The 21,179-nt window shown below is 42.8% G+C and overlaps 1 protein-coding gene across 1 annotated transcript in view; it reads right to left on the bottom strand.

Annotated features, from left to right (window-relative positions):
- Positions 1–1,400: 1,400 nt before the first annotated feature.
- Positions 1,401–21,179, bottom strand: part of LOC126162431 (fibrillin-2-like) — a 121,105-nt gene continuing 101,326 nt past the window's right edge. Inside the window, exons 5-6 of the mRNA XM_049918935.1 lie at positions 6,410–8,456; positions 1,401–1,844 (exon numbers count right to left, since the gene is read on the bottom strand). Coding sequence (XP_049774892.1) covers positions 6,510–8,456 — 1,947 coding nt within the window. The 3' untranslated portion in view covers positions 1,401–1,844; positions 6,410–6,509. The remainder of the gene's footprint in view (positions 1,845–6,409; positions 8,457–21,179) is intronic.

The following is a 21,179-nucleotide window of genomic DNA, read 5'->3' as shown; positions in this document are numbered from 1 at the left end:
CTTGCTTGTTGATTAGCATAAGTAAGAATGTGGTGCAGTAGTTAATATTTTGTGTATATAGTTGAACTCGTGCTGTTTGTGTATTCCATGCGGTGCCTAGGCCAATTATGAAGACCGACACGTGATCATCACGTCATGCACTATTTTTTTGTGTGAAATTTCGTTCCCTCTAACCATTGAGCAAATAGTTGATGGATATCGGAATCTTGTTCTGTGCCAACTTCAGTTGCATATATATAATCCCAGGCTTGTATGAAATCCTTCAATTCCAGCAGCCCTTGTCTCCTGCTGACTAAGCATATCACTTCACTTTTATGGAAGACAATCGAACAGTGGAGGCGCTCATGGAATGGGAGGATATTTGAAGAATGGAGTATTCTGCCCCCTCCCGAACCATAAATGCCATCTACCACGTGTAGGATGCGTTGGTGGGACGTATCTCAGCAGGTCCACTTGCACCAATGAGAATGCAGTAGCCGTCATCCGCGCTGGTAGGGGATTGGAACGCCCCACCACGCGAACTCCTTACCTACTTTGTGGCCGACATGAGAACTCGTGGCAGTGCTTTTATTGCTGTCCGTAGTAATCATATGATCCAATAATAACAGTGCCTCGCGTTTTATAATGGCCAGGGGACATTAACAAGTCGCGGTGGTCTCAGCACAATTATTCAGACGGTTTAAATGGCTCTAAGCACTATGGGACTTAACATCTGAGGTCATCAGTCGCCTAGTCTTAGAACTACTTAAACCGAACTAACCTAAGGACGTCACACACATCCATGCCCGAGGCAGGATTCGAAACTGTGACCGTAGCAGCAGCACGGTTACGGAGTGAAGCGCCTAGAACCACTCGGCCACAGCTGCCGGCTGCACAATTATTGTTTTTGAATATAAATTGAAAATTTTTCCAGTTACTGTATTCTTTTCAAAGGTAAGTCATCTCGAGAAGTAACATGAAATCGTAAGAAGAGCTATGTTATCCACTGCATAACATGTATGAGAAACTTTTTAGATGAGAGTTTCAGTACTGCCGAGTCATTACCTCTAGAAATTATTACCATCAACATGTTATATTTACACCGTTTCAACACAAGACTCGCCGGTGCGTTTCCGTGATAATTTTCTTACGAGACCAATTTTCCATCAGGCACTGAAATAAATAGTAGGTAGCAGCAAACATCCGCGTAATTAGTACATAGAGTAACTGCTGATTACACACACACACGCACACACAAGTCCAGAGACTAACCTGTGACGAATGGCGAAGGCTTCTTACCAATAACGTCTTCCTCTGTAACTCGTTTCACTGCCGCTAGGAAAGATTGAATTGGTTTCTACGGAAAATTGTCATGAGATGCGTGGGGTTTAGTTGTTTCGATATATTTCAGAAACCTTTGGGTGGGTGATGTACACAGATTTAATATTTCATTAGTGGTTATTTTGACAGCCACAGTGAACTAACCACAGAATGATACATTGGTGAAAGGAGGAAAGTATAATTTTGAAACCACAAAGGTATGGAGACACACATGACCGAGCCGGTCTCTGGACGTCGGCAGAAAGTGGAGCACAGAGCACCACGGCCGCTTCCCACGATCAATGTCCTGCCACCATGGCCACCGAAGCGAGACAAGCGGCCTCTAAACAAACACTCTGAGATGAGCGATGCCAGAAGTCATCTCTGCAGTCAACGCTTGGTAGTCCCTCGGTGTAATTAAACAAAGCCGACGTCGCTGTAGTCCTGAAGTGCGAACGTCAGATTAGCTGTGAGACTTTACAGGAGAAGAAGGTGTTCACGCATCAATTCCTCTCTTTCCTTTCGATATCTCACGAGTAGTCCACCTGGAACATATAAACAGTTACAGATTGTACAATATATTTCTTCTCTTGGAAGAGACATAGTGCCCAACTAACTATTACGCGAAATGTATTAACCCACCACTGAAAAAACGAAGCAAAGTTAGCTAATCTATAGATGTGCTAATCCCTTACCTGTCTCTTGAATTTTTTTTCTTTGACTTAAACTTATCGACTAAGATTTTACTATTTTCTTGCATAAAATACATTACTTTTGTTTTCAGTCAATCAGTCCTTTCGTACGACTTCTTTTTAAGATCCCAACTGCTTTTAGAGCGTCCATCGTCGTTATACCTTGTGAATTCATCGACGACTCCTCCTAATATATCTAATTGTCAGCAACGTTTCACTGAGTCTTTTTGCAACATACGTCTGTTACTTTTGTTCTAAAATCCGTAAAGATTCGATCGATTATTTCCTGAAAATGACTGTTTTTTAAATAAAATTTGCTCCATTTTCTCACAAACTATTACATATAATGCAGTGAACACATAGTGGGTAGTGGAACGATCACTCTGTTGTAGAAATAATTCAAAAGCAAAGATCGCTTAAATACTGTTTACTGGATAACCGGTTTCAACACACTAAAGGTGCCATCATCGGATCTGAATGTAGATTAACATTTATAAATCATTTGGATATACCAATACATGAGGTAGGCCAGCTGATATAAAATCATTGTCACAAAAATAAAAAAGAACTGCTCTCGTGGTCATTCTATTCCATCAGCTATGTAAAACCGAATTCACAAGATAAAACTATTTGGTACATGACCGCTGCTCGACTGCCTACCTTACCTCACAGTATACTGATGCTGCTGAACAATCAAAACATTTCTGCCTATAATGGTTTTTTACTCACAGAAGCAAAAGTGCATATTAAAAAATTGACATAATTTTTAAAAAAATCATAATTAACTAATTAACTGTCTGTATATTGTGATTCTGGTTCAGTAATCAGAAAATCAGTGAAATTATACTTCGCGAAAATTTCAGATCTCTGTCAAATGTTCTGAGGTAATTGGTTACCAATACCGCAAATTTAACACTGTACGTATAGGATGTACATACTCCCCTTAAGAACTCTGCAGTCCTCAGTATTACAGAGCAATCGCAAACATTCGCAATGTGCTTGTTTACCTAATCCCCTACGTTATAAACTCCACTCACAAAACTGGGAGATCACGCTGAGTTCTAGTGACAAATGACCGAAGATGACATCAAAACTGAAGTACTAGGCGAAATTTATTTCATCTTGTCTGACAACTAGTGCACATTAGGATCCACTTGCCATTTGCCGAAATACCGCAAGAGCAACCGTCACTCATCGCTTACATCTACAGCTATCTTCTACAATACATAGTAGGGTGCGTACAGGGGTACCTTTCGCACTCCTCCGTCAGAACAGGTCTCGAAAGACCCAATGGTACAGGCCGACCGCAGTGGAATTATGCTCATGAATGGCAGCACAACAGGTCGAATCACCAGACTGACGTACAAATTTGCACTCACGATGGGTGGGATAACTAGATGAGTGCTCCTGTCGTCGTACAAAATCGCACTCCCAACCATAACTCCAAGTTTAAGTCCAGTTTGTCTAGCACGCAGACAGGTTGGTTGCAGATCCTCAACTGGCCTCTTTCTAGACACACGTCCATCACTGACACTGAGGCTGAACCAGCTTTCATCATCAAACTAATCAGTCCTTCATCCTGCCCTCGGATGGGCTTTCGCTTGACACCACTGAAATCGCTAATGGCTGTGATTTGGGGTTCAGTGGAATGCACACTACAAGGTGTGTGGCTCGGATATGTCCTTAGCGTAACCATTTGTAACCGTATGCCGTGTCACTGTGGTGTCAACCGCTGCAGAAATTGCTGCTGCAGCTGCAATACAATACGCCAGAGCCATATGCCGAATTCGACTGTCTCCCTGTCGGTAGTGTCACGTGGCCGTCCCGAACCCGGTCTTCTTGCGACTGCGTGTTCCCGTGACCACCGCTGCCAGCAGTCACGTACATTCCTGCCAAGCCTTTCTGCAGTATCGCAGAAGGAACATCCAGCTTCCTGTAGCCGTGTTACACGACGTCCTCAGGCTCAGTGTGGTGCTGATGTGGCACCTTTGTCGTCTAAAGGCGTTCCTGACCAACATCAATTCACCACGTCCACTCTTTAAGTTAACTAACGCTCACGCCGTTATAGCTTGTAGTTAAAGCAAGCCAGAGTATCCTCCTCATGCTGATGCTGGACACAACTAGTTAACTGATTTTGGTATCCACTTTTTATCATAATTTTCCACGGACGATCCCTGATACCCTTAGATATATTTTCCCAAATCTCTAAAAGCCAGTTGGTTAAGTAAATTGAATACTCACATTTTCTGTATTACTTGTCACACAGTAAATATATTATAGGTGTGTGAGTTTCGTCTTATGAAGACCTTTTGTTCTTCTGGAATTAACACTTTCGTAATGTTCTTGAATCTGTGTTTTAATACTAGTGAAATATGTATTTTTAGGCAGTTTTTAAGATGCTGGTAGCTCTATAATTTTAAATTTTGCTACGCTCCCCTTTTTCAAACGGGGACAAGATTTTTGCTGTACGCTGAATTTCTTCACTTTCTTCATTCTAAACTTTAAGTCATTTTCCATTTTGACATTTACATTTCTTTTCTACGACTTCATCAGTTGCTTTATTCACACAGTATTAGTTGTTTTTCCATTATAACTTAATATCAGTTTGTGTAGGTTATTTGTTAAATAATAATTCAGTCGTCATTGATAAATATCTAGATATCTGAAACTGAACTATCCTTTAACAATCTTACTTTTACATTTGCCTTCATGCAGGCGATGAACCCTTAAAATGTCTTCCACACGAAGCATTGCGCATTCTGTGAAAATTTTAACGTCTTCACTGAGGAAGTAGACCTCTGATCCATTACAACATAATCTACGACTCACCTAGTTCCTGTGTTAACCCCCTTATTATCTTTCTTTCGGAAGAACGTGTTAGGTACTTTGAGATATTTGTAAGCTATCTACAGACGTTATTTCCGCATGGTACAAAACAGTTCACAATGTCATCAGCACCAACGAGAGACTATATGGGATCGGTTTAAACCAGACACACCTTTGTGGAAAATGCAATCTGGTGGATACACTCATCCACAGATTCACCTGTGGTGGAAATGTGCATAACTGTAATTGGATCAGGCAACAAATCGCCTTTCTCACCAGATCCTCGACGGAATATATAACGCCATCGCTCCTCCTGAGACCAGACACGACATACTTTCCGAAATTAAAAACCAACGCCATTAGCTGGTTACTGGGAAAATATGTTAGTTATGTCATCCACAAACTTGGGTCGGACAACGAGATAGAATTCCGCGTTTACATGAAGTGAGAATATGGAAAAATCAGCACGTATCGCAACCACAAGAAGCAGTACGGCAACATGCTGAAGATCATTTTTGAAAGAATGGGTTTTGGTTAAATATGTGGAACCACTACAACACCTTGAACGAGAACGAACAGAAGAAAATTAAAAGTCCCTTTGTTTCTTATTATTATTTACTATTACCTTGTTTCCGGAACTTCTATGTTACACGAAGTTTTTTTTTTCAAAACATTTTGTTCAGAATTACTCGTGTTCGACTTCCAAAGTATTTGTGTGATTCAAGAAGAATTGTTAAGTTTTATCAGTGTTCAGTTTCTCCTCAGAGAAGAGGTTTCTTTGTCTTTCTTATATCGGAGAATGGGAGTTTTGTATTAAGATTTCTGCACACTTAGTGCTATGACCCAACAGGGGACATGAAAAAAGGGGTGGGAGGGGTTCGGGCCTCGACGCACTGGCAGTGCCGTGAAGAGACCCCACTGCTAGTGCGGCGTGTACTACGCCCTGACCATCCTAAAAATAAAAAAAATTGAAATAAAAAATAAAAAACTAAAAGTAGTTAAAAAAATTGGATTGCTGGGAATAAAAGGATGGATAGAGCGTCTGCAAAAAAAAAAAGAAAAGAGTGGTCAGCGCGACAGACTGTCAATCCTAAGGGCCCGGGTTCGATCCCCGGCTGGGTCACTATTTTTTTAAGGGGGGTCATTGGTTCAAGTCTCCCCTCGAGTGAAAATTTTACTTTCTTTATTTTCGAAAAAAAAGTGGTCTTGCGGTAGCATTCTCACTTCCCGCGCACGGGCTCCCGGGTTCGATTCGCGGCGGGGTCAGGGATTTTCTCTGTAAAAATAAAAAAAAAAGTGGTCAGAGCATCTGCCTAGTAAGCAAGAGACCCAAGTTTGAATCCCAGTCCGGTATAAATTCTTAACTTTCGTCATTGAATTCAATCAATGCCCATTAGCAGCTAAACATAATTGATTCCTCTTGTTTTGTTTTGGTAAGCCATAAATGGACCCTTTCCATCCTAAAGTTATTTGGAAACTGTTTCTCGATTCCTCATCCGACTTTGACCTATCTTGAGACTACTTTTCTCCACTCTGTATTGATAAATGGAATAAAACTAATATTTCCAGTCTACGTGCTGAGAACGACTTACCTCACTCCCGCTTGATAAGCAGCACGAGGAGCCCCTATGACCACCCGTGGTCCTGCTCCTCCGCTCCCGCGTGTCCTTGTTGGTGAGTAGCACGAAGCCATCAAGACAGGTCGGCGCCCTCTTCACGTGCGGTCATGCTGTGTTCCTCGTCCTCCACACACAGACCGTGGTCGTGAGCGTGGAGCACGAAGCCTTCTGGACATGCGCACGTGTAGCTGCCCGGCAGATTGATGCACTGGTGCGAGCACTGGGCATGCGTGTGGCCGTGCGGGTCCGCGGCACACTCGTCGCGGTCGTCGCACGACTTCCCGTCCTTCATGAGGAAGTAGCCGGGTCTGCACAGGCACCGGTAGCCGCCCACAGTGTTCTCGCACTGGTGAGCGCACCCCGATGTGTTGCGTCGGCACTCGTCGATGTCTCGGCACGTCTTCTGATCTTCCGCCAGGTAGTAACCTGGTCGGCACATGCATCTGAAGCTTCCCTGTGTGTTTTCACACTCGTGTTCGCAGCCAGATCTATTTAGTCGACATTCGTTGAAGTCTTCACACGTCTTCATATCGTTCACAAGGTAGAAACCGTGGCTACATGAACACTTATAGCTCCCTTCCGTATTATCACAGAGTTGACTACAGCCAGATGTGTTGTCCCGACACTCGTCGACGTCTTCGCACGACTGCTGGTCCTCTCCGAGGCTGTAACCAGGCCTGCATGTGCATCTGAAGCTCCCTTCGGTGTTTTGACACTTGTGCTCACATCTCGATATGTAGCGGTAGCGGCACTCGTTGTCGTCTTCGCACGACTTGCCGTCTCTCATAATCGAAAATCCGTCCCGGCACTGACAGTTGAATCCACCGTAGATGTTGTTACAGATGTGGGCACATCCAGATATATTCCGCCGACATTCGTCGATATCTGTGCACGTCATGTTGTTAGCATCTAGCGTAAACCCTTTAGGGCATTTCCCATCTTTAGCAGGAACTGTTGGCTTAGAATAAAACGTTCCCTCTTGGGTGATGGTAATGTTTTCTTTCCGGTTTATGCAGTTCATGATATCTGGCTGGCTGACTTCGAACCCTTCAGGACAGGTGCACATGAATCCGTTCGGCAGGTTCGTGCACCTGTACGCGCAGGGTGCTTGGGGGCGGCCGTTCTCGCCGATGGCACATTCGTCCCGATCATCGCACCTCTTCTGGTCCTCCATGAGGAAAAATCCAGGCCGACACTTGCATCTGGAACCCCCGTTGGTGTTCTCGCATTCGTGATCACATCCACCGTTGTTTACTTGGCACTCGTCAATATCCACGCACACCATGACGTCAGTGTCGAGGTCGTACCCCGGCGGACACTCCATTCCAGCCCCAGGATCCAGCGGCATACAGTGTCTCACAACTCCTGTGGCGTCGTCTTCATCTTCGACTGCCTTCGAGCCGTCAGCGCAGCTACAGACGGTACGACCTGCCACGGTTGAGCAATTTTTCTTGCACGCAGCCGTCTTCTGGACAATGTCATTCACCGCTCCCTCAAGCAGATCGTACCTGCATTTGATTCCTTTGACAACTTTGGGTAGATTCTTCGTAGTATTGCTCTTTGATACTTTGTCGCGAGACTCGTCAAAATCTAAACATGAGGCATCATTTTTATTAGGAGGACAGCACTGCGGGCCATTTCTTCTTCTTCCATTGGAAACATACATCCGAATTATATCCGTGAAAGACAGAAAATCCCTACTTGTACTCCAGGAGAAACTTTTTTTGCCATCACTGCTTTCATGGTTCTGGATAAAGTCTGTACTCCTCATCATTGGAACACACTGTATTTTGACCTGGAGAATTCCAGCGAAGCCCGTACCATGTGTCTTCAATGATGCAGTAAGGATCACGATAGAGCCTGGACTACAGAACGGTTTACTGATTTCATTCAAGTCAATACTGCCTTCATAAAGCAAGCGTGAAGATTCGCCTTGATTATCAACGTATTGGATAGGGATTCTCGTCTTCTGATGTAAAGAACAGTTTGTCAGTAATTCCTTCAAACAGGCGCATTCTCCCTGCGAAAAAAGAAGGTCATAGAAACTCTGTACTCTCAATTGAACGTGCATTTTGATACAGTCACCATTATTCATTGCATATTTCTAGGATAAACAGAAAACATTACGATTTATATGAGCAAGCTAGACACATTCCACTACGCAGTGCAATGTAATATACACTACCAATAAGAAAAGCCTTACCCACACAAGCACCCGAACGCCAACATTTATAAATTACAGGATACGAAACAAAAAATAACATTTTCAGTTGGACCACTATAATGAAGACAAGTGAAAATTTAGAGATAATCGGAAACGAAGTAGATACATTAGACATAGCAACCTGGAAAATAAGAGACCTTACTAAGAATGAAGAACAGTCATAAAACAATATCACTTGCATGTATCTTAGAATCAAAGAACAAGCTAAGGAGGAACTTCTAAGTCCGAAGATATAATTTCATTTCACAGTGAAGCATCTCAAAATAATGATGCTTCTTTTGCGGTACCATCAGTTGTAGGCTGTAGGTAGACAGGTTGTCTTTTAGTTTTTGTTAATTCTCTTCATAGACATCATTTTTAAAAATAATATTACTTTCCATTATTTCCATCTATTGTCCCAAAAACGGTTCCTTGCATATAGGGGAACACTTGGGAATAATTAAGGAGCCGAAAAATCGTGAATACTAAAACCGTAGTTTTAAATATGAGCAGTTTTGCAATGTGGTCAAAATGAGATCTAAACAAAACCAAAATGGCAGCTGAAATGTTTTTAAACAGAATGATGTACATTTGAAAGAAATATGACAATATATAATAACAAAAGACGGAGTAACCCCTAAACTACTTGTATAGACATAAGGACTGACCGCACTGTTGCCACTTTCTAACAGAATTAAAGTATTTGCTAGAAGACAGAAAGAATATATTCTACACTCTCGTTCACGGGGCCCCGGGTTCCATTCCCGGCCCACTCGATGTGTGTGTTGTCCTCGTCATCACATCGTCATCATCACTTGCGCGCAAATCACTGAAATGGCGTTAAACAAAAACACTTGCTCCAGGTGGTCTACTTTACCACAAAGGGAAAAGGGGAAAGGAGATCGAGAAACTAAAAGAGAATCTGCCCGCCATACACTGAAATAAATGACAGTGTTTATAGTAATGAGACAATGTGTGAGTTTGAGAAATCTTACGAGAGAGACACGATTAACTAAGGAGTTACTACCAATTTCAAAGTTATTGTGCCCTAGGAGTAATCACAACTAAGAAATATCTTAGCCCGAGGCAAATGGTGTTACATGTTCCAAAACGCTCACTACCATAACTAATTTAAGAAAAGTACAAAGAAATAGTGGAAGATAAGTTTTTGCTTTTAAAGACAGTTTTGTAGTTACAATGATTGTAATATGTTACAATGTGGCAGAAGAAAGAGGTTTTTTTCACTGTAAACAGAACCACGCATATACTTAGGTGTTCCAAATTTCTGCTGATTTCAGTCAGTTTCTAAGGACTCTAAATAGTGAAAAATACCTCTTTCTTCTGCCACATTGTGACATTACTTATTCAAGTAATGTAACAATGTGGCAGAAGAAAGAGGTATTTTTCACTATTTAGAGTCCTTAGAAATTAGCTGAAATCAGCAGAAATTTGGAACAACTAAGTATATGCGTGGTTCTGTTTACACAATTCTCAAATGAATACCTTCTAGTAAACATTCTAGGCATGTGCCAGTTTCTTGAAACAGAAGTTTATAACGTGAAAACAGTTTTGAAAACAGACTGTGGACTCTGAAAGGCGATATTGCACAGAAAGTCGTACACAGAAATACAGCTAGGCTGCAAAAATGTTTCATTATGAGTGCTGACACAGATGGAATTCTCTGAAACGTGTAGTGTAACGAAAAGAAAATTAATGGGTACAAATGTTTGTGTAATATAGTTGACAATCGTAATAGACTTGCTGAGGGAAAATCTAAATTTTTCACGCGATATTCCGTAGGTCAGTAATGGGCGAACAGTAGGAGAGATGAACTGTATGAAATCTCGAGTTCGAGGAGTGCAATATATTAAATAATTGTCCATGGTCGGATAAATAGAGCTGTACAACGTAACAGAACTTATTTAAGTATTTTTTACCGCAGTCTAATGTCGCTTTTGTTTTTGTAATAGTTACCGGTTTGGTTCAAATTTAGAACAGCTCCTAATCTGTTTTAGTCGCAGAGCAAACTCGATAATTTCCTTGTTTCACTGACTTACGGAGACTGAGCACGTCACATATAGCTGACGGGTAACTTTGCAACTGCAATAGATCTGATGAGGTTCTAAAAATGAACGAAACCGGTAATTATTACAAACACAATTGCAAAACTTGGCTGCAGCTAATAATATTCGTCGTAGCTGTTGCGGATACCCTCTCCACTTGACAACATGTGTAGCTTTCACAGACTATTCACACTTTCAGTCTAGTCTGTACTGAAATTTATTGCAGTATTACACGTATCAGCAATCGTGTATCATGCGGCACAAAAAAAGAAACTCAAAAGAAACAACATAATAACTTTGTTTATCTCGATTTTGTCTTTCTATCATTTTTTACTTGATTCAACGATAGTAGGAACATACCCTTACTTATGTGTAAACTACGCGGGAATTGTAAAGAAAGCAATACAACAATGCTTGCCGACTGATTTTACTTGATTCAACGATAGTAGGAACATACCCTTACTTATGTGTAAACTACGCGGGAATTGTAAAGAAAGCAATACAACAATGCTTGCCGACTGATTTTCGATATGTTCCCCCGTTCCACAATGGGATTGAGATGTCAGTGCAGAATTCCCACAAGAGTCTGGGAGTCTACAGTAGCAAGAAGGTGGCAGCCAATCACTCGAGAAAATAACTGCCGTTCGTAAATACAATTCAGTTGTTCAACACATGTGATTAATTAGAAATCATAGTCATAAGACTGTATGGAGCATCTTTATCTGTCACTTGTTTTTGTTTTTTTCTCAGAGGCAGCAAAAAGGATCAACGGTTTACACTGCATGCATAAAGTAGTTGCGGGGCAAATCATTCATTGGGCACAGCTGCGTAAAATTAAGACAGCTAACACATAAGCCGATAAGGCACGAATTTACGAAACGTTATTACATCAGGGGTTGTTTGCTGACACAACAGGAACTGCTGTTACGACACTGGGGAGTTACCCCATCACAATACGCAGCCGAGGGACCAGAGTGGAAATACACTCCCAAAACAAGAAAAAATCCGAAAAGTTCGGTAATTTATTCTAGACAAAGAGCTTCGAAAACTGAGCAAGTCAGTAACGCTTTGCTCTACCTCTGGCCCTTTTGCAAGCAGCTAATAGGTATTGTGGCATTGATTGACAGAGCTCCTGGATGTCCTCCTGTGCGATATTGTGCTGAAGTCTGCCCAACTGGCGTGTTAGATCATCAAAATCTCTAAATGGTTGAAGGATCCAATCACAATGCTACAAAAGTTTTCAGCTGAGAAGTGATCCGGTGACCTTTCAGGTCAGTGAAGGGTTTGGCTAACCCGAAGACAAGCAGTAGAAACTCTCGCCATGGGAGGATGGTCATTATCTTGCTGAAATGTAAGCTCAGGAATGCTTGCCATCAAGGGCAGCAAATCGAGGTGTAGATTATCATCGACGTGCTTTTGTGCTGTATGGGCACCACGGATCACAACCAAACGGGTTGTAACGGAACTGAAATGATGGTGGGCTGACAGTAATTTGGAGCCCGCACGTTGGAAACGGGCGCGCTTGTGTGAGACTGCCAGGGAGTGCACGATGATGCCATCTATTGGCGAAACTGGGAATTAGTCCTACCTGTCAGACAATGCACTAAGCTCTCGGAGTCAAATGTATTCTTTTTCTTGGTAATTATAAGTTATTACTGTATAATATAATGTTGTAAAGCGCTAGTAGTAAATCATTATGACTGGTATGAACTCCAGGATAATAAATATAAATATTCTTAAATACTAAATGATTTCGGTAAAAAGGTGGTAGGGGAACGCCCCCACTCTCGGTGATAAGAGTGTAGCTAGGGGTAGCTGGAGACACAGGGACTGAACAATGGAATGGCTTGGGGAGTGTTGATGTGATCGGACGTGCGTAACTGTGCTCACGCAAAAGTGATTGTGCAACAGAGAAGAGGCGAATATCGTCGCCGTTTTTGGAGTAAAACGCGACAAATGGTTGTTGAAGCCGCCTCTATGCCACTGGGGCTGATTGTAAGAGTTCCTGCGCCCAGATTTTATGGCGGACGTGCAATAGCTTATACGAGTGCTACAGCTCGTAGTTCCAGCCGCCATTAAGGACATGAGGCGTGAAGAACTGCGTTAGCCACATGCATCTCACCACCAGCGCCGACACGTCTACCCAGGGCAAGACTGCTTGCAATTGTTAAGTCGAACTTTGTACACATGTAAAAGGAGAATACCAGTTTTCTTTTATGCAAGTGCAGAGGACAGAATATAGTAATGAGTAAAATTATGTCACATGTTGTTCATTGTAAAGTGTAGTAACCTCAAACATAGTATAGTGAAATCAGACTGAGGCCACCATCGCCTCTTTCATTTACAATTATTTTGGTTGTAGAATACTTTAGCGTATAAGAATGTTGAAAAGAGCAATGGTCACACCAGAATGAGTCGCCTATTTATAGTTACTTAAATTTTTCTGAGTAACCTTTCAAGTAAAGTCACTTAACTAATTCTATATCAATTGTCCAAAGAGTAATATCCAAAATCATTAAATAAGTTGAAAGATAGAATTTTGTTAACCCAAGATGCATAAATTGTCTTGGTAGTAATTACCAAGCCAACTCACAGAAATTGAGAGAGTATTTGTTTTGTAGAATCACCTAGAATGATCAGAAATAGTAATATTCAGAATTAAGTTTAAATTCAACTCAAGCCGTTTCACTTTGAAATGAGCCAAAAAATTGATTTATTCTTTTGCTCCTTCAGAGCTGGCGACCGTAGTTATAAGTATTTTCAGGAGGATTCGACGGTAAGTCTGCTGCTGTAGTCGTGCTGATAGGATTATTCACTGCTGCTAGCAGTGGTGATTGGATACATAAGCTCACTACCAAGTTAAGTGGGTCAGGTAGGCAGTGTTACCATGTGAACTGTAGGGCACTGTAGGCCGTGGATCAAACCCGTTCAATCATCACAGCTCTTAGGGAAATAGTCCGGTTAGGAGTGTACTAATCATTAGGTAAATACTGGCGAGTAACGGTCAAAAATGTATACGCAAGTGAATTTAGCAAGGTCCACGTAGCACCTAGTTAATGTGGTGCAATGGCGAGGGTAGGAGTGGAGTAAAAAGGAGCTGAGCTTGTGGCAGCTGTGCTGTATTCAAATATTAACAACGTGAATTCACTACTACCTCTTACCATTAGGACTGAGCTATTTACAGTTAAAATACGTAGCAGTAAGCGCAAAGGCGTGACAGCTACAAGTCTGTATTGGTTTTATACATACGGAATTAGGAAGCGGGTCATTCCGTCAGTGGAGGGGGTTAAAAACAACCGAGTCAGTTGAGAACATACCCCATTTACTGATTGAAAGATTCGGCGGTTCGGTCGCAGGGTCCATCTATGAAAAGAGATGTTATCCCTGACCATCACTACTGGTTGTTGGGGTGTACGACGGGCGTCAGTCTGGTTGGTTAGAATTGTCTTCAGTGGTAAGTCCTGCTTCGAACTGAGCCCACCATGACCAGAGAAAACGTATCTGGAGACATCCCAGACAGCGGTGGGGTACCAAACTCACTGTAACCTGCCATACGACCTAAGAACCATGAGTAATGGTCGGGGCTACCTGGAACGAGTTCATGATCAACAGTTAACATGACATCATCATCTTAGAGAGGGTATAACTGTATTTCATGTCTGATGCTGTACATTAACGGTGAACATTGTCTGTGTAGTCCAAAGTGAAGAGTCTTATTAAATTGTCTGTATCCAGTGTTACTTTAATATTCAGATACAGTTATGAATATTCAGGATATTCCTGTGGAAACTGATTATAAACAGTAAAGTAAATTTTCCTATCTATCTCGTAATAAACTGAACTAATATTGTACGTGTTCTAGTTTCCTCTCGTTCTGATCTTGGAGCAAGTAAAGAACCTACAATTGTACCGACGATTGTATTTCCGTCACGCACAAACAATCCACTAACACTGATCTTTCACCGTATACTGTGAGACTCTGTGAGATGTTGTTCCAGCTGTGAAAGACTGTTGTAGGCGTTAAATTGTCACAAAATTCACAGGTAATGAAGGAGAAAAATAATAAACTGCAAGCATGATCATTAAAGTTCAATTGAAGCGATAAAGTATCAAGAGGTAAAGGAAAGTTACTCTAGGTGAGTGTGGGCACTGACCTACTGAGCGATGTGGTGTCTGTTATATAGCCTTTGGAACACAATGACAAATTGTATACTTCGCTTTATTTTGTGCTTAGGAGCATGGCATGTGTTCAAGAAGTAGATAATGATAGCATGGTTTTGTTGAATACAGGTACCTCCACCTCTGACAATGTAGATCTGCCAGATGGACTGACAGTTTGGAGACTGACTTGAGGATGATTTGCATATGTCGAGCGGAGACCTGTGTTGCAAATAGACCATCAGTTCATTATGAGGGAAGATGAAGCATTTCAAAGGGAAGGGTAAGTCAGTCATGGAAACTTCGTTGATACAATTCACAGATTCTCAATCCTAGTCGACCATTACTAGCAACACCTCTAACTCAGCATAGAACTCTGATGGGTAATAACCCCTCAATCTACAGAAATCTGTCCACAATACCTATTAACCTGCAACCTATAATGGAAGAATCCTTCAATCAGTGGTTGGCTGAGAACGTTATTGCGGAAAGAGATAGTCAATAGGAAACTGTTGTCGTCATTATTCTAAAGAAATCATCAGATGGAACAAAAAAAATTCAGGTTTTGTATCAGGTACCAATACTTAAATCAAGAAGAATCACAGTAACCTATACTGGACATGACACAGCCTTTGCACAACGTAGGTCACTGTAAGTATTTCTGTATGATGAATTTGAAGATTGGATATCAATGTCACCGAATAGAACTGGTTCTAGAAGACTGTCCAAAGACCATGTTTTCCTTTCCATGGATCACTATCAGTATCAGAGGATGCCATTTTGTCGTTATAGTGCTCCAGCCCCATTCCAAAAGTTATTGAATGACGTGTTTAGGAGATTAAAACTATAACGCTGTCTATTTATATGATATTATTTTTTATTTTATAAAGATCTAAACGTGGATGTGCAACAACTGGAGGAAGTGTTTCATACGCTGCATTTGGCTTGTTTAATGCTATGTACTGTAAAGCATATTACAACAACCAGAGCTAAACTATCTAGCTAATGTGACGAGCGAAGATGGTGTAAAGGCTGACCTAAAATGAGCTGAGTACATGTTGTTGGTGATTCCTTACCACCACAACAGAACAAGTGCAATAATTTTTAGGCCTGTGTAATTATCATCGAAAATTCGTAAAGTTATAACCATTGAATCAGTTGCTGAAAAAAGATCTGAATTCTAGTGATAAATTGACTGTAAGGCTATGTTTTAGAAACTGAATGTGTCATTAACGACTATCCCGTTATTATCATTTACAAATTGTGAGAATAAATTTATCCTACCCTGTGATGCAGGCAATCAGGTGATTGAATGTATTCTCTCAGAATGGAGATGGCGAGGAACAGTCGGTACCACGTATGTTAAAACACTTAATTCAACCAGATTTTCTCAGCTATGGAGAAAGAAGTGTTGAGTGTCATTTATGGTATTACTTATTTACTTTGTTACCTGTATCGTTCTAGGGGTAGTGTCTTCGACTGGCAAACGAAAGTCCTGTTTTTCAGATTTGAACTTTGTCACTGCTTAAATTTTGAACAAAAAATCATGAGCAATGGTGCCCCAAGACTCCCAGCATGCTCTGCTAACGGTCTCGTGTAAGTGAGCGAAGAAAAGGGCAGAGTTTCAGAGCATTCTCTTGCCCTCAGTGTGGACAACTGCCACTGAAAGGTGATCGACGGTACGAGGATGCAGAGAGTAACGGAAACAGCTGCACTAAAACAAGTAAGTGCATCCCTGGAACATGTGAGTTGTAATAGATAAAGTGATACACTGATCTCTCCATTGGTTAAAGATTCCAGATTAGCTCACAATTCAGATCTCTGGAAGGAGATTGTCAAATGGAAATTGACAATGAGAATAAGATCAAATAATCGATGACAGGGTACCATTCTATGAGATGTAGCGTGAAATATGAGAACCTTCAGTGCTGCAGGAAAGCTGGAAAATCTGAAAAGGAAAATGCAAGTGTTTGAAAGTAAGCTTCTGTTTTAAAGAATTGCCTCTTGTCGGCTGAAGAGAAGGAAGATGCTTTCACCAATTGATTGGTCATCCAGGACCCGACAACAAGGATTTTAAAAATGACCAATCAATTGGTGAAAGCGTCTTCCCTCTCTTCAGTTGGCAAGAAGCAACCCTTTAAATCAGAAGCTTACTCCCCCAGACTCTATGGGTTACCTATAGTCGGCGCAATAGGGTCTCCCACCCATGAATTAGCTGGACACCTTCCCTCGCTGCTGAAACCTCATGTTGGTGGAACTGACAGTCATGTTAAAAATTCATATCACTTCATCGATACTATTAAGGATTATTAGTGTGAATCCTAATAATATCCTAGTCATTTTTGATGTGGTGTCGTTGTTTACCATGATTCCAGTGAACGAAGCGATCACATGTGTAGCAGATATTGTTCCTAGTGATATTTTCGCATTATTCAGACACTGCCTCACTGGAACTTACACTCCTGGAAATTGAAATAAGAACACCGTGAATTCATTGTCCCAGGAAGGGAAAACTTTATTGACACATTCCTGGGGTCAGATACATCACATGATCACACTGACAGAACCACTGGCACATAGACACAGGCAACAGAGCATGCACAATGTCGGCACTAGTACAGTGTATATCCACCTTTCGCAGCAATGCAGGCTGCTATTCTCCCATGGAGACGATCGTAGAGATACTGGATGTAGTCCTGTGGAACGACTTGCCATGCCATTTCCACCTGGCGCCTCAGTTGGACCAGCGTTCGTGCTGGACGTGCAGACCGCGTGAGACGACGCTTCATCCAGTCCCAAACATGCTCAATGGGGGACAGATCCGGAGATCTTGCTGGCCAGGGTAGTTGACTTACACCTTCTAGAGCACGTTGGGTGGCACGGGATACATGCGGACGTGCATTGTCCTGTTGGAACAGCAAGTTCCCTTGCCGGTCTAGGAATGGTAGAACGATGGGTTCGATGACGGTTTGGATGTACCGTGCACTATTCAGTGTCCCCTCGACGATCACCAGTGGTGTACGGCCAGTGTAGGAGATCGCTCCCCACACCATGATGCCGGGTGTTGGCCCTGTGTGCCTCGGTCGTATGCAGTCCTGATTGTGGCGCTCACCTGCACGGCGCCAAACACGCATACGACCATCATTGGCACCAAGGCAGAAGCGACTCTCATCGCTGAAGACGACACGTCTCCATTCGTCCCTCCATTCACGCCTGTCGCGACACCACTGGAGGCGGGCTGCACGATGTTGGGGCGTGAGCGGAAGACGGCCTAACGGTGTGCGGGACCGTAGCCCAGCTTCATGGAGACGGTTGCGAATGGTCCTCGCCGATACCCCAGGAGCAACAGTGTCCCTAATTTGCTGGGAAGTGGCGGTGCGGTCCCCTACGGCACTGCGTAGGATCCTACGGTCTTGGCGTGCATCCGTGCGTCGCTGCGGTCCGGTCCCAGGTCGACGGGCACGTGCACCATCCGCCGACCACTGGCGACAACATCGATGTACTGTGGAGACCTCACGCCCCACGTGTTGAGCAATTCGGCGGTACGTCCACCCGGCCTCCCGCATGCCCACTATACGCCCTCGCTCAAAGTCCGTCAACTGCACATACGGTTCACGTCCACGCTGTCGCGGCATGCTACCAGTGTTAAAGACTGCGATGGAGCTCCGTATGCCACGGCAAACTGGCTGACACTGACGGCGGCGGTGCACAAATGCTGCGCAGCTAGCGCCATTCGACGGCCAACACCGCGGTTCCTGGTGTGTCCGCTGTGCCGTGCGTGTGATCATTGCTTGTACAGCCCTCTCGCAGTGTCCGGAGCAAGTATGGTGGGTCTGACACACCGGTGTCAATGTGTTCTTTTTTCCATTTCCAGGAGTGTATTTTCAATATAGTAATGTTTTTTTATGAAAATATTGACGGGGTGGCTATGGGAAGTGCTGTGGCTAACTTGTTCATGGAGAACTCTGAACGACGGGCGCTGCAAACAGTTAGAAAAAGACGAGCCAGATGTTATCGTTATGTAGACGATACATTTGTTATATGGAACCACGGGGAAGAGGAACTGGATTCCTTCCTGTTACATTTGAACAGTATTAATCCAAGAATTCAATTCACTATGGAAAAGGAAATCGATGGTCACCTGAACTTCTTAGATGTGACTGTAATCAAACGAGAGGACGGATCATTGGGTCGTAAGGTTATCAGAAAAGACACACACACTGGTCGTTATCTTCAGAAAGATTCTAACCACCACCCAAGACATAAAAGAGAGGTGATTAAAACATTAATAGACATGGGGGCACAACATCGTGAACCAGCTCACTTAAACGATGAGGTTGAACACCTTAGAGCGACCTTCAAGAAGAATGGGTATTCGAACAGAGAGATAGGTCGTGCACTACGCCCTAGACTGACAACCAGGACGGGCGAGGATCGACACCAACCCAAGGGGAAAGTGTTCTTACCATTCATCCGTAAGGTCATTGATCGCACTGGAAAAATTTTAAGCAAGTACGATGTGGAAACTGTTTTCAGAGCCACCACGAGAATAAAAGAATGTTTAAGATCCGCAAAAGATAAACGACATCCTCTAGCCACACCAGGTGTGTATAAAATTCCGTGCAGTTGTGGAAAGGTCTAAATAGGCACATCAAAAAGAAGCGTCAACACCCGTCTGCGTGAACATAAAAGGAACTGCCGCCTCGGACGTATTGATAAATCGGCTGTAGTGGAACATGTGTTTCAGGAAGGTGATCATGAAATAAAGTTTAGTGAGACGACCTTCATAGCAAAGACGTCGCATTATTATGCGCGAATGTACAGAGAGGCCATTGAGATTGCCAAACACTGCAATAATTTTTATAGAAAAGATGAAGGCTTAAGCTGGATAAGATATGGATGTCAACATTGCAGCAACAGCGTGACAATCGATTAATTTCAGTTGAGAAAGTTGGCAATATCAGAGATCATAGCACAGCCGACGTCACGTGATTGACAGCGGCGCCCTCTGTGTGGCTTATATCAAAGGGTACTTACTTGTTACCAAAGACCATGCGAAGTCATTGATTATCCATGAAGCTGAAGTTACCACCAAGATCTTCTATTACTCATGTAAGGTGCGTCAAGCCATTTAATAGAAGTACTGATGCTTTATCACAAGTGCCTGTCCGCCCCAGTAGCTGAGTGGTCAGCGTGACGGATTGCCGTCCTCTGGGCCCGGGTTCGATTCCCGGCTGGGTCGGAGATTTTCTCCGCTCAGGGACTGGGTGTTGTGTTGTGTTCATCATCATTTCATCCCCATCCGGCGTGCAGGTCGCCCAATGTGGCGCCGAATGTAATAAGACCTGCGCCAAGGCGGCCGGACCTGCCCCGCGAGGGGCCTCCCGGCCAATGACGCCAAACGCTCATTTCCATTTCCATCACAAGTGCCAATGTTATTATCAGCGAAGGATGTTGAGGGTAAGAAGAGAAACGTGTCCCCACGGAATTACACAGAGGCAGAGCCTCAGTTTTAAATATTGTCCCTGCACCAATATAAGTCTCAGGTGATGTATAAGGTGGCTTGAGTCTGTCGCTGGATATTATGATAGAAGCGTATTGTAGCCATTTGTGAGCCACAAGATGCTTTCAGCCTCACAACCAGATTGAAGGCGAAGGGATATTTGAGGTCATCCAACTCAGGAATACGAGTAGCTTTGTGCAGGTGTAAAGATGGTGGTGGACATCAAGCAGAGATTTTTTCAGATCTGTTGTGAGAGACAGCAAAAAATTGCTCAGATGTCAGGCTAACGAGAAAGATATCGTGGTAATAAGGAAGTGGGACTCTGGGTGGGATTTTAGTCTACTTTTAAAGCTTAGTCATGTCTTCACATGAACATTTGGAAGAGCACAGATACTCGTTTATCACTTGAGTCCTAAGATAGACGTAACATACATGTAAAACACAGACACGACTATGAACCTCACGCTATTATTAGCTGCTTCATCCAGCTACTACAACAAATGGTCACACCAGCCTATCTCTCTGTTAGGAGTAGGGTATAAACTAACGACTAACGATGGAATTTCGGACTATGAAGGAAAATAAGTCAGCTATTGGTGCTTTGAACGATCCCTTAGGTTCTGTTAAGCCTCACAATGGACTTGACAGACAGATACAGATACATATATGGCAAATATACAAAAGAAGTCACTATCCACAGTCCAGAGGCACATACAGGCAAGTATTATAAGTTATTTTTAGTGTTCAATCTTAACTGGGTATACCTTCCACTTACATGGTTCCTGCTGTCGATTGGTGATCATACGAGCCGCTGGT

This window comes from Schistocerca cancellata, chromosome 1, assembly GCF_023864275.1.
Source record: "Schistocerca cancellata isolate TAMUIC-IGC-003103 chromosome 1, iqSchCanc2.1, whole genome shotgun sequence".
NCBI lineage: Eukaryota > Metazoa > Arthropoda > Insecta > Orthoptera > Acrididae > Schistocerca > Schistocerca cancellata.
The sequence above is the reverse complement of the archived record's forward strand: the minus strand, read 5'-3'. Positions and strand labels throughout refer to the sequence as shown.